The sequence below is a fragment of the Impatiens glandulifera genome, chromosome 3 (assembly GCF_907164915.1).
Source record: "Impatiens glandulifera chromosome 3, dImpGla2.1, whole genome shotgun sequence".
NCBI lineage: Eukaryota > Viridiplantae > Streptophyta > Magnoliopsida > Ericales > Balsaminaceae > Impatiens > Impatiens glandulifera.
Window position 1 is genome coordinate 28766212 of NC_061864.1, and position 15119 is coordinate 28781330.

The 15119-nt window shown below is 29.9% G+C and overlaps 2 protein-coding genes and 1 long non-coding RNA gene across 3 annotated transcripts; all 3 read left to right on the forward strand.

Moving 5' to 3' along the window:
• The first annotated feature begins 346 nt into the window (after positions 1-346).
• Positions 347-2269, forward strand: LOC124932700. Its single transcript, XR_007098773.1, has 2 exons — positions 347-574; positions 1760-2269. It is a non-coding gene; the product is annotated as an uncharacterized LOC124932700 (long non-coding RNA).
• A 5542-nt stretch (positions 2270-7811) lies between these two features.
• Positions 7812-13286, forward strand: LOC124930117 (calmodulin-binding protein 60 A-like). The gene is made up of 6 exons (XM_047470478.1): positions 7812-8069; positions 10710-10788; positions 11168-11261; positions 12436-12872; positions 12961-13121; positions 13200-13286. Exons 1-6 carry the CDS (start codon positions 7812-7814, stop codon positions 13284-13286), a joined length of 1116 nt encoding a protein of 371 aa, XP_047326434.1.
• A 321-nt stretch (positions 13287-13607) lies between these two features.
• On the forward strand, positions 13608-14401 carry LOC124928688. The gene is made up of 2 exons (XM_047468944.1): positions 13608-13779; positions 13877-14401. Exons 1-2 carry the CDS (start codon positions 13609-13611, stop codon positions 14285-14287), a joined length of 582 nt encoding a protein of 193 aa, XP_047324900.1. The 5' UTR covers position 13608; the 3' UTR covers positions 14288-14401.
• The last annotated feature ends 718 nt before the right edge of the window (positions 14402-15119 follow it).

A 15119-nucleotide genomic window follows, 5' to 3' on the forward strand; every position in this document is an offset into this window, starting at 1 on the left:
TTTTAGAATGATTCATTAATTTTAATAATTAAAGTATACCATATTTAAAATTAATTTGTTAGCTCAAAAGGAAATTTAAAAATTATAAATTAACAATAAAAATTGAGTGACTATAATTTTATAAGTAAAATTGATAATAATCTTAAATTATAATATATAAAATAATCTAATTTAAATCATATTCTAAAATTAACAATGGACTTATTTGAAAATACCTTGTTTTTGAATTCATATTCAAATTAATAAAATTTTAATTTGTGATCTAATCAAAATATACAAGATATATATATATATATATAAAAGGTATTTAACAATCCAATAAAATCATTCTAAAGAAAAGCAAGAAAAAAAGAAACCTAAAATTTTGAAGTCTCCAAATGGTGAATTCAGCTCAATAGCTATTATCACAGTATACAGAGATAGAGAGAGGGAGGGGATGGGAGCGAGTAGCAAAGTAGCGGACTTGTCATTCAAGGTGGTGACCGCAGGTCTCGGTCTGGCCACCATATATTCGATTACTGCTTTCTCCATCAATTATTACAACGGTCGCACCAAGAGGCAAGTCTTTATCGAGGTAACCTTTCCTTCCAACTCTAACAACGTTACATGATGATTTTACTCTTTATCTGCGTTGTCTTCTCCTCTAATCGTGAAAATTACTTGTTAAGCAGTGTTGAATTGTGGAATATTTGCTCCATTAGGTTTGTTTAATTGAAAAGAGGTAGAAGTGTCGATTTAATAATTCATTTAGGGCTTTTGTATTTCAAAGAATGAACGGAGGAGTTAGAGCAACTTAATGTTTGAGACTTACAAGACTGCCCAATTGACTTTAAGCATGTCATGAAGATGAATGAGCCAAAGATATTAGCTTTAGAAGATTGTCCAATTGATGTTTGCAGTTTTGAAGACCCCATTTAGAACAACTTTTTTGTTGTGAGATATCTCATCTTGGATGTAGATCCAGATCAAATCACATTTGGAAATAGAACTTATTCAACATTTGATGACTTCTCATATGAATCTGATTCATATCCAGATCCAGATACACAAAAGTCTTTCCAAATATGCCCAATATGTTGATCCTCATAGTGTCCATTGTCTCAATTTATTCGCTGTTTCAATTGGATGTTTGTGGCTAACTGGTGCCTGTGAACCCTTTTTTCCTCCTAAAACCAACCTACTACTAGTATCGTATTTGTGTTTGATTTATACTCAGCTCCAGTTCTGCAAGTTTCCTAATGATGTTCTCTGCTATATTTAAGATGTAGAACAAGTTTTGTATGATAAAACCATATCTAACATATGTGTGATAGAAAAAAACATACCTTTACCATGAGATATACTTGAACTTTTCCATGAATGAGACTTCAAAATCTGAATTAACTTTTTTCTTTTGGTACGTTAGAGACATGGATGGTCTTTTCGCGGCTAATCAAAAGCACATGAAGTATACACTTTCATCACTAGTTAAAACATATAGTTGTGATAGGAATGACAAGGGTTGGTGCTGGCTCTCGATGTATAAAGATTTACACATGTTACTTTTTAAGGCCAGAGGTGTATATGTCACTAAATGATATGTTATAGTTAAACTTATAGCATGTACTTCAAACAGCTTAATCAAGTATAGGGATAAAAATGACATGAGTACTACAATTTCTTTTTCAAATATGTCAAGGCTTCTTTGTAAGTTAATGGAGTGCGTGAAACTTGTTCTGTGTGATTAGATATCTTATTGCACTTAGATCGGTTCGTGCAGAATATGGAGCAAAAGAGATCCATTAATAAAAAGCCTAAGCAGGCTGAAGAACAAAAACGACAAGAACCAAGATGATGAAGCACATCATTCCAATCCTTTAAATTTTGATCATGTTGACTTGTTACTAAAAGGGGTGTGAAGGAAGATAACTTCTTCGTAACCATAGTAATTGTATTTTCGGCGACCAATTGCATTTTCTTTCTGCCATTTCTTTGTTTGAAATTTAATAGTGGTCTTTGTTTAATAATCCCTGCAGACTGTAATGTGTCCATTTATATTTTTCTTTATGTTGTAGTTTTATGCTTAGAAACCAGCATTAAATTGCAATTTGATTATCTTTTTTTTTGACAAATATTACTCGATCAAAGGTTCAAAGTTACCTAGAGAAGTGTTGATAAACTTTGTAGCAGGTACAATGAACCACCCTTAGTAACTCAATGGTAATAAGCTAGTTTTAAGAGTAACTTCTATTCTCATGAATGTACTCTATTGAACTAAAGATTACGAAGATAAGTTATTGCGGTTTATTGTGTTTGGGGTGCTGGTACGGCCAGCGATTACAGATACAGGTCAGGAGAAGCTTTGTCGTCCTTCCTTAGGAATTTGCACAACAAAAGGCAAGCAGGGATTCCAGAAGTCCCGGCTTCTAACCTCAAATTCATACAAGCCATGGAACTCCTTGCGACAATGGAGTATTTCAACGCCACTCGAGGCCCGTCAATCAATCGGCCGGAAAGCAAGTGTTCAGTCGGAAAAAACAGAATAACACCAAAAGTTATATATTCTCAACAGAGCCTTTCCCTTCCCTGCATTACATCAATTCACGATATATCAGCCAAAGCAGATCAAAATATCCTAATTCTAAATATGAAAATCAAAACCGAAGTCTTAAACGGAAATTCATAAGACATGCTTGAATCAACGGGGATTGATTCCAAATCGTCGTTAATCTTTCCTTGGGCTTGCCATTCTTGAGTCGAAGCTCAAGACCAACTTACCCAGACTTCGATCCTGCCCCTCTTTTACATCAAATTGAAGAAATGCAAGACAACATACCATTTATAAACTTGTAAGTATGGTTGGTTCAATTGTGAACCCTTAGTTCAATTACTCAAGGCTCAATTAACATTTGAACATATTAAAAAAGTTTATGCGTACACCACCACCTGTTCTAGGTCTACCTGATTTTTCAGAAACATTTATTGTAGAGATAAATGCTTCTAATATTGAAATGGGAGATATTTTGATTAAAAAACAACTACCTATATCATTTCTATGTGAGGCTCTAACACCTACTAATAGACTATTTCCTACATACGAGAAAGAACCGATAGCACTTACTATGTGGCTGTCAAGAAATAGAAATCATATATGCAATATATATTTAAAAACTGATCATGAAACCTTAAAATATTTGTTAAAACAAAGAATACACGAGAAATGGTTATATAAACTGTCAGGTTTTAACTTTTCAGTAGCTTACAGAAAAAAAAATTCTAAAAAGAAATTATTCAATTCATAATTGAAACAATTTTATTATTAATACGGATAATAATAAGATTGGATTGGATTGAATTGAATATGTAAATGTAACTTGAAATTATTCAAATTCATTTATTTTATTTTATTTGTATTTAATTAAAAATTAAAAAGTGAATTAAATATATATAATTTAATTAATTTTTTTACATTTAAAATTTTAATATTACACGAACATAAATTTGTTGTTGTTGCTAAATATGTAGAAAGAAAGAAGAAACTAGTTTAGACCATCTCCAATCCACACTCAAACCCAAATGAGATATATGGATAAATATTTTATTTAGTTTGTATTTATTTTACATAGGATGTTTAATTATAAAAACACTTTTGATATGTATTAATTTTATATATTCAGTTTTTTTATATGTAACTTATTTTATATTTTTATATTTTTATATTATATTTTATAACTTAAATTTTATAAATTATAAATTTATAATTTTAAAATGTATTATTATGTTGTTGTGTATGAATTATTAATATATAATTAATTTTATTTTAATTTTATTAAATAAATAAAAAAAGATTAGGATAAAATATGTAAAGTTGATAAATATATAGATAATATTAATAAAGTTAATAATGTTAACAAAGAAAGAATTATTCTAAGAATATTGTTTTGAGTTTAGAAATATGTTTTTGGGTTAGAGATGAATTACTGTTTGAAGTGATATTTACTGTATTTTGGGTTTGAAAATAAGTTTGTGGGTTGGAGATGGTCTTAAATGATGAAAATTTAGTTAAGAAATCGTAATTTGAAGAAAAAAAATATTTTTTAATTTAAATTATTTTAAATTAATTGGATTATTTAAATCTAATCTAAATTAAACTTAATCCGAATTTAATTTAAACCTAAATAGTTAATTCAATTTTGTAATTTATAATTTAAATCTTAAATTAGTCCGTAAAATGTTCCATTCTTGATTATGAAAATCTAATTATTTTATATTTTAATGTTTAATTATAAAAAAATTATTATTAAAATTTTAATATTATAATTAATTTTATTTATTTATAATTTAATCTGAAATTTAAATTATTCATTACTCTTCTAAAGGGGATTATGAAATTTAATAACTATTAAAAACATCCAATTAGTTTACTATTGGAAAGGAATGACAAGGACTATGGGTGGGTTATAGAACATTTAATATTATGAATTAAAAATAGAATTGAAATTAGAATTTAATATATTTCAAACTAATATTATTATATCATTTTTAATTCCACTCATTTTAACTCAAAATTATAATTCTAATATTTTTTATTTTTTCAAACAAAATATATTATTATTTTATTGTGTTAAATATATAATTTTATTTTTTTAATTTAGAAAGTTTAAATGTCGAACTAATATTATTTTTATTTATTTATTTTTGTTTAGTAAATTAATATTTTGAACTTTTGTTATTTAGGAAGTTCACTTGTCTAAAGATATTTTATTTTCATGAATTTAGAAAATTAACATGTGAAGTCGATTTATTTTTTTTAATTTAGAAAGTTAACAGGTTTATTCGAAATTCTTCTGCTTAAAAAAAATTTATACCTAAACAAAAAAATTTGAAACTTAACTATCCTAATAGGTAATGTGAAATCAATATTTTAATAATTTGAATAATATATATTCAAATTGTTTTTATTATAATCTTTTTCAAAGATATTAGTTGGATTGAATTATAATTTTATACTTTTTCCAAACTTAAATTGAATTATAATATCAATTTTGGTAGTACTGAAACTAGAATTTAATTTCAATTCTAATTTGGGTGTGTTAAAAAATATAGCATTTGTTAATTTAGTAAACTAGACACATATTTACTGAATGGTCTACTACAACCCTTACCTATTCTACTCAATTATGGTCTGACATATTTATGGACTTTATTAAAGGTCTCCCTAAATCTCAAATAAAACAACTATTTTGTAGTTGTGGATATATTATCTAAGATGAGTCACTTTATAGATATTAAACACTCACACACATCCCATTCAATTGTCACTATATTCATTGATAATATATAATATTTAAAAATTACATGAAATGCTTAAATTAGAGATAGAATATTCCTTAGTTATTCTAGAAGGAGCTTATGAAGCTACAAGATATTAAACAAAATTTATCTACGGCTTACCACCCCAATAGATGGCCAAACTGAAATTGTTATCAAATTTGTATAAACATACATGTGTTGCATGATCAGCCAACTCCCACACCTAGGACAAAGTTACTATCACTAGGCTGGTACAATACCAACTTTCAAGCATTTCTCTATACTAATTGGTATATGGCCAGAACACCTCCAGTCCATATACCATAATTAGTCGGAGATGCACTTGATCTCAACCTATAAATAAGGGAGCATAACCTATAGTTAGAAAAAATTAATCTTTATAAAGCTCAAAATATGATGAAACAAATTTACGATGGAAAACATATAGATCTCTTTCGAAATAGGCGACACGGTCTTCTTAAAATATCATCCCTACAGACAAATTACTCTTACAAGGACCATATAAAGTTATTGGCAAAGTGGGTAAGGTATCGTATCGTTTGGAATTACCTAGTCCTACTTGTATTCATAATGTGTTTCATGTTTCTTTGATAAAAAAATATGTGGGAAACCATACAATCTATAAGTCAATAGAAGAGCTAACTAGCTGACCAAACCTGAAGCGATTTTAAGCGAAAAACTAATCTAAAACACTAAGAAGTTGTCGACCAAGTTTAGTTCAAGGAGAAGGTCTAGATTTATTTTCTTTATGGTTGATTATTGTTTATGTGGAATTGCGCCTAGGGTTGAGGCCTAATTTGATGTGTCTCAATGTTAGGTACAAAAACGGGAAAAAAGATAAATGTGATTATTTGTTGGATTCAAAAAGTCATAAAATCACATAATGGTGAAAATGTCAATCAAATCTTATTATTATGGAAATGTCAACTAAATCCTTACGAGATCATATTATGGTGGAGATGTTAAAGATATCACATGATTTTTACCCTAATTATGAGTTCTAAAAGCATATATATATATATATACATTATAAATGAGAAGAATGTGCAAAACTAAAACCTAGAACAACAAAGAGGGTTAAAAAATTTAATCCCTATTATAACTTTATTGAATGGATTCTCCGAAAGTAGAACGTATGACATTGTTGGTCCAAACCTAGGTAAAATTCTTGTGTCATTATTTTTGTTCTTTCTTACTTTTACGCTATTGTTTTACATTCCACTATGGTTTCTATTATTCCGCTTTCATTCTTAGGGTGATATTTTTCACCACAAACTAGTATCAGAGCCAAGTTGGGCTAAGGAGGTTGCGGTTCAGTTTTTTTGGTGAGTTTTTTTATTGATTCGATCAATTATTTTGAAGATTTGAGATGGGGTCAACTTCTAGGGTTGATATCGAGAAGTTCGATGAAGTACTTTGGGTTGTGAAATATGAAGATGATGGCACACTTAGGCACCATGGGAGTTGCTAAAGCACTCGAGTGGAATCACAATAATTGGCCTCGATGGACGTAGAGAAAAAGATGGAGGTGTTGGAAAATGTCTATAATATCTTGATTCTTAGTCTCGGTGATAAGGTGCTGCGAGAGGTTACTAGTGTCACGACGGAAATAGAGTTGTGACTTCAGTTGGAGTCTTTGTATATGACTAAGACCTGTAGTCTTAGATATACATCAAGCAGAAATTCTTGAATTATAGAATGGCTGAGTGGAAGGACTTGTAGACGCATCTCGACGATTATGTCAAGACTCTCCTTGATTTGGAAAACATCGGGGAGAAATACAAGGATGAGGTAAGGCGTTGATGCTTTTGAATTCATTACCGAAGTCGTATGAGATGTTCGTAGACATACTCGAGCATGGAAGGGAGGATCTTACTCTCGATGATGTAATGAGTGCGTTAAGATCAAAGGACCAAAAGAAGAAGAATTATGAGAGCAATGTAAGTGGAGATGGACTCTTAGTTCGGGGGGGAACCAAGAGGAAAGAAAATAATAATAATGAGAAGTGGCGTTCGAAGTCTCTTAGGAAAAAATCTACTAAGCACTACAATTGTGACAATGAGGGGCACTTTAAGCGATATTGTCCAGTTTTAAGTAACGGCGGGAAGAAGAGCGGAAAAGCGGTGGTTTTTTAAGAGGTCGAGAATGGGTACAAAAGTACGGACGTTCTAGTTGTCTCCACTAATTAGTCCGACAATCGTTGGATTATAGATTACAAGTGTTTATTCCTTATGACACCAAATGAGAGTTGGTTCGAGACATATAAGAAGACTTCGGTGGGAGATGTTTTGTTAGGTAACAACAAGTCTTGCAAGGTGATGGAGATCGAAATAGTGCGTTTGAAGATACATGATGGAATTGAGAGAGTATTGATGGACATACGACACGTCCTAGACCTTTAGAGGAATTTAATTTCTCTCGTCTCACTAGACCAACTTGATTTTGCATGGAAGTGTGAAAAGAATGTATTGAGGGTCACATATGGGTCATTAGTAGTAATGAGAGGCATGCGAGAGAAGAGTTTTTACGTCTTTCAAGGCAACACCTTGGTTGGTGATAAGGCGGTAGTGGCGGAGCCTCAAGATGTATCGCCTACGAGTCTATGGCATATGAGATTGGGGAACGTGAGTGAGAGGGGTCTGAAGGAGTTGAGTAAGAGAGGCTATTTTGGCAACGAGAAATTTGATGATTTGGAGTTTTGCGAGAACTGCATATACGGTAAAGCTATGAGAGTGAAGTTTGGGCAGTCGGTTGAGGTGACTCGGGAGACGCTCAATTATGCTCACATATCACTTAGACTTGTGGGGGCCTATAAGGACTGCATCTCCAGGTGGAGGTCATTACTTTATTACCTTCATTAATGATTATTTATACAAGATTTGGGTATACATCTTGAAGCACAAGGATGAGGAATTTGCTAAGTTCGAGGAGTGGAACACTAGTAAAAAAAGGGTTTTACTGAAAGATCTTCCCGACTGATTTATATATTTGTCGGTATTAGTGCCAAAAGGAAGAAATCTATCGCAAATGAGAAAAGATACCAACAGGCTCTACACATCTTTCAGTATTTGGAGACAATACCGAAAGATATAACATATATCTTTCGGTTTTGAATCCTTCCAAAAAACAATATTTTTTTTGAAGGGTGAATACCAAAAGATATATACTACATCTTTCGGCTTTGACCCCTTCAAAAAAAAATCAGAAATCTTCTAAGTGAGGGATTTTCTTTTGGGCGGTATACCGAAAGATATAGACTATATCTTTCGACTTTAACGCCTTCCAAAAAAATCGGAAATTTTTTAAGTGTGGGGTTTTCTTTTGGGGGGGTATACCGAAAGATATAGACTATATATTTTGATTTTGCCCACTTCCCAGCATTTTTTTTTTTGGTTATTGAAGGTCAAAACCGAAAAATTTAGGTATATCTTTCGAGTTTAGTCACTCTTCACTAATTTTTTCACTTTTTTGAATTGGTATTTTGGTTTCTAAGTATATGAATCTTGTTTAATTGTCCAAACATATCCATTGTGAGTCAATATTCTATGTATAGGGATTGTGATTGAAGTTACAAGTATAGGTTTGTGTTAATTTGATTATAATAGGATGTATAAGGTTTGTGTTTGATTATATTTAGAATGAATGATTATGTTTTATATTTGCATGTATAGGGTTTTGTTTAATTTATAAGTATAGGATTGTGTTTAGGTTTAAGGATAAAATATAATAATGCTTCAATTTGGCAAAATAATAAATTCGAAGAAGATGGTAGAGACTCAGACCAGAAAGAAGGTTAAAAAGCTCCGAACAAATAACGATTGAAGTCCATGGCGAGGAGTTCAATTAGTTTATCAAGGAAGAGTGAATGGTTTGTCACAAAATCGTCCGACAGACACCGCTAAAGAATGGCTTGACAGAGTGAATGAAAAGAACACTATTTGAGCGTGTTCAGTGTATATTGTTTGAGTCCGGTCTACCAAAGCGGTTTTGGGGTTACACTGCTCATGTCTCAACGACTCTAAACCCGTCACCATCACCGTCATCTCCATCTCTCGTCCTAATCACCCGCATCAATGGTTACTAGTTTGTATCCTGCCTGTCAAGAGTTATCAACAATCATTTCTTCAATCATCACACTAATGACACTTTCCCTATGACTTTCCTATGACTAGCCATGAATTCAAAGTTTATAATGAAGAATAGTGTGTAAAAGAGAGGATCACCAAAAGAAAAGAAAGAAAATTATATTATAAAAATTGAAATGATAATAAATTTAACGAAGTTATATATAAATGAACAATATGAAGTATTAAATATAATAAAATATTACAACAATATGTTTAAAAAAAAAATAAGTGTGTCAAATTTGACATATCCCTTCAAGCGAGAGTACTAATTTATCATTTATCCAAATTACTGGAGTTAAAATTTAATATTTTTATTGGATCAACTTTGAAATTAATTTTTTTTTATTAATTTCATAATTTAGGAATATTTGTAAAATAATAAAAAAAAAGTTTTATTTTATTTTAAACGTTATTAACTTATTATTTAAATGATATATATTAATAAATAAATAAAATATTAATATCACTAATTTAACTTTCAAATTTTAATAAATTAAAATTTTGGACTAGTTAATTGAATATAAATAATAATTTTTTTTTAAAAAAAAATCAGAAATTCTAATTTAAAATTTGCCAATTTAACAATAAAGGTTTGGTATTAAAATTAAATTAATAGAATTTGAATACACTAATCTCAATAATAAGATTTTACATTATGAATTGTGATGTTTAATACCATGAAATTGCTTAGGAAAAGAGAGAGAGGATCGGTCGATGGTGCGTGCAGGTAGCCATTGCGGCCGTCATATTGTAGCCAACCTCGTTTTCTCTCTCACACCGATTGAAATGACGAGGAAAGTTGTCGGTAGCTTCCTTTTGATCGATTCTAGCCTACTTGTGAATATTTTCGTGGTATTAAACATCACAATTCATAATGAAGTTCCTAACAAATTAGGCCATGAAACATTTAGTTTCTTCTAAAAGTAGATAAAACATCAATAATCTCTTTTTATATACTTGTACTTTAAATTTATTAAAATATTCACATATTTGTTTTCTATTAAGACAGTGCCTTTAAATCCAACTCTGCTCACAGATCTCTCTTCAATTCAATTCAATTCAATTCAATTCAATTCAATTCTCTGAATAGAAATGTCGAAGAATCTGAGGCTAGGTATAGACGACGATTTGGAAGAACAATTATCTACCAATAGTTTCTCCCCCTTGCAAAAGTAAAGCCTTCTTCTTCATCTTCCTTAATTTGTCTGTTTATTTATTGTGATATTTGTTCTGCTAAAACTGGTTTTTCGATGAACTGTTGTCTCTCAGGAAGGAGATAGAGTTGATAATGATCCGTGGCTTGCCGAATCTAGTAGAACAGACGATGCAGCCAATGTTACGAACAATCGTAATAATCCTCTCACCCTTTCTTCTCTTTGTATATGTTGACTTTTCCTTTCCTCATAATCAAACCATTGCTAGTTTCCTTTCCTCATAATTCTCAGTCCATAGTCGTTCTGCGGACATCGATCGGGGTTAAGTCGTATTTCTTACTATCGAATTTCTTGTTGTCGTCCATCTTATTGTTTTCGAAGTTCGGTTGAAATTGTTGCGAAGAAGATGGAATTCGATCCTGATCTGGATTCTATCGGGCTTCAAGAAACTTTCTCCGATGGATGTTTGGATTTGTGCTAGGGATTGTTGATACTCCTTAATTTGTGTTTACTGTTTGAATGAATTTGACTGAAGAAAATGATGTTTGATTCATATGCATGCTTTTACTATAGAGAATAATGAAATTAACTTGGCTCTTTCTGCAATTCTTCAGGTGAAAGAAGAAATCGGCTTAATGAATCCTCGCACGTTTGACAGACAAATGCGGTAAGGTTTAACAAAACAAAGTCAAAACAAATTCTTCCTTCTTTTAGTTTAAGTCAAGATAGTATAATCAATAAAAGTGGATATCTGGCTTAACATTTTGGTATACTGAAAACTACCGTTAATATTAATATTAATATTAAATTTTAATTTAAATTAAAATTTAAATTTAAATCGTTATTGTTTTCTATGAGCTTGTTAAGTTGATGGGTTTAATAAGATTTTTATTTGTATTTTTTTCAAAACAAAATCTAATTTTCATAAATAAAAATGTTATAAGTTTTCAATGAGTTGAAATTAGGGTTATATTCGGCATAGAAAAATTCTTACATTTATCCTAGATTTTGGTATACCTTAAATTCAGTATATATAGTGAAATAAAATAGAATACATTTCTAGTATATATAATTATATATATATATATATATATATATATATATATATATATATATATATATATTTTGATTTGATTTTCAAAAATTATATTTTATAATTAAATTAACATCAAATTTATTTAAAAAAAAAAATAATAAATAGGTTAACTTTAGATAGAACTATATATTTTTGAATGTTGAAATTTAAATATGTTTGGAAATAAAAAATAAATTGATTAAATTGATTAAATATGTTTGGAGATAGAACTTTAAATATGTTTGATTTTGATGAAAATTTCATAATTATATATAGATCTAATTTCTGAAATGGAATATAAAGCATAAATATTATAATTTCATCGTCATTATTTAATCCCTTTATAAATATTATTTCAGTATATATCTATATATCGAAATTTTAAAAATCTTATATATTTACCGAACCAATAATTTCGGTATCAATAATACTATACTTTACATTTTGTCGGTATATTGAAAAAATCGATATTTTTGATATTTTGCGGTACGATATTTTTGATATACCAACAATATCGTCAATTTTCCATCGCTAGTTAAATAATATTTTTTTTATATTTAAAATTTTAATTTTATAAAAATAAAGTAATCATATTGACTAAGAAAGTTTATGGTTGAAAAAATAAGAAATGATAATATTAGCCTTTTCATCCCAAAAAATAAATTTTTAAAAATTTATACCAAACAAAAATATTTAAATAACTCATAGTTTTATTCAAATAATCACTTTAATAACATTCTATGAATTTTTTCTCTTATTCATGTAGAATCTTGAAACTTCATTTCTTGAACAAACTTGATAAACAAGTACTCAGTGGATCAAAAATTGTGGGAGAAAATGGAAACAGCATTCAAGTCGCCTTAATTGATGAATCTACTAGCAAAATTGTGAACTCTGGTCCTGGAGCCTCATCACATGTACAAATATTTGTTCTTGAGAGCTACCAACTTCTCGGCGAGGAAGATTTGAACCAAAAGATCAACAAGGAAAGTGAAACAAACAAGTCACTTCTTCATGGGAACATATTTGTGTATCTTAATGAAGGGATTGGATGCATTAATGATTTATATTTTGCCCATACATCTCAATGGTTGAAGAAACGTGAGTTCGTGCTAGTAGCTACAGTGGTTGGCAATTGTAACGGGATTACAGTGAAAGCAGCTGTAATGGAACCATTCACTATCAAGGATCGTCGCAACACATGTAACTAGCTACTACTAATGCATTCTTCTTCTTCTTGTCGGGTTACATATGATCAGTTTTTGATGCATATTTTTTTCTCTTTTTGCAGTATATGTTAAGCACCCCATTCCAACTCCATCTGATGATATTTGGAGGCTAAAGAACATTATTAAAGGTGGCCCTATGCATAAGAGCTTGAGAACAAATGATATAAATATTGTTCAAACTTTTCTTAGAGAATTCAACTTGAACCCTCAAAGGCTGCGAAAAGTAAGTTTTCAATATACCTCTTCCCTCTTTTATTTTGTTAGATTAACTCATACAATGTTATGATTTTAACAAAAGTAGCATCAAACTAACCCTGATAGTAGGCCTGGACATATGGCACGACCCAGTGGTGTTGTGCCTACTGTTCAGCCAATGGGACCAAGTTAGCCATGATCATGTTTCTCCTTATTCCTATTTTGGGTTTCTCAAATATATCACATTAAAGTATATATTGTCCACTTTAGCATTAATTTGTGTTTCAGTTATTTACTTTCAATTTATTTTTTTCTAATTATGAAATGATTCACATGCTTTTAGTATAAGCAACTATATCCATTTATTTTATGTGATGCCAATTCTAGTACACATTTAGGACACTCATTAATCAAAATGATTCTTTCTAGCAACAAATAAATCAATATTATCATCTCCAGTTTTCATTTATTCATATTTTATTGATGGGGGATTTTTGCAGCTTATTGGCAAAGATATGTCTGAGAAATCATTTGAAGATACTGTCAAACATGCTCAAAAATGTAGTTTCAATAGGGAAACATATTGGCATGATGGTGTAGTCTTCAATATTATTGGGGAAATCATTGGACTTGATCATTTTGATGGTCAGTTCATTGCCTTTGATCAACTTCTTGATGACAACAAGGTTAGATTCCCATATATATTGATTTCCTAAATAACATTTTCTTTTGTAACTTGTTGTTCTCAAGTTTAACTTTCATATTATACTACACATATATCAGGCCATTGCACGCAAAAGTGTGTTATTTGCATTTAATTCAAAGGAGAATTTGTTGGTCCCTTATAAGGAGGCTTCTTCCCATCGACTAATTCCTACTCCGATTCATCATGAAGACAATCATCATCATCCCCTTAATGAAGGAATGAACGAATTTTATGAGAAGGAAACTGAGGTGGATTTGAGCGGTTTTTTTGTGGATGATTGGAATCATTTTCTAAGCAATGAAATATCCATGATGAATGTTAATGCAGGTTCAAATGGTAACAACACATGTTACTCTACTGTGGTTAGAAATTCCCATAAAAGATGGAAATTGTTGTATGGTGTGTCAAGGCTGATATTCAAGAGGAGAAATGTTTCAGAATTTCTTTATGAAGCTCATAAAAGGCAAAAGATGATGATCATATGCTGATATTGGGGCCTCTTATTCTCTTCATTGTTTATAATTCATTTTATTGATACTATTTGTTTCATACTTGATAACCTTTTGTCTCTCTGAAATGCTTGGATTTATCTGATCAAACACTATTTATGATAATATATTTCATGGTGCTTGTTTTAGTGCTAGTTTGATTTAGTTTATTCGCAAACAGGACTAACCATTTTTTTTTTCTTTCTTTTCTATTCACTAGAGCCATTATCTGATAAAATGTAGCAACAAAATTGAATGTTATCAAAAATAAATACTAATCTAGTATGTTTAGTATGTTTGTTTTAGGTATTTAGACTTGACAGTTTCCATGGCTTGCCTCATTTATTTAATTGTTGTTTTTTTTTTCAATTGTCTCCTTCTTTTCTTTTATGTAAAGATTATTTTTAAAAAAATAAAATAAATAAAAATTGAACTAAATTAAGAAAATTGGAGAATCTTCTTAGTAGAATAAGATGAGAGAACGGATTTATCCATGTTCTTTTTTATGTCAAATTCTCTTTCAGTGGAGAATTTTTGAAAAGAACAACAAAAAAAAAAAACATGATAAAGGATTATAATAAATCCAAACTCAAAAGAGAAACAGGTCAGCTCGATTGTATTGTTAATTATGAGACACTCGATTTTGTTGTGAATTATGAGAGTACCCCTAAGAAAGAAAAAGGGAGATTAGTATGAGTGCAATGATCATATTGATTTTACAGTCTTATTTTAATGAAATTTTAACAAATTTTATCATACTCTTTAAACTAATACTAACTATAATGGTAAGTGATTAATAAAAATGTAATCATAGAATATATAATATAAAGAT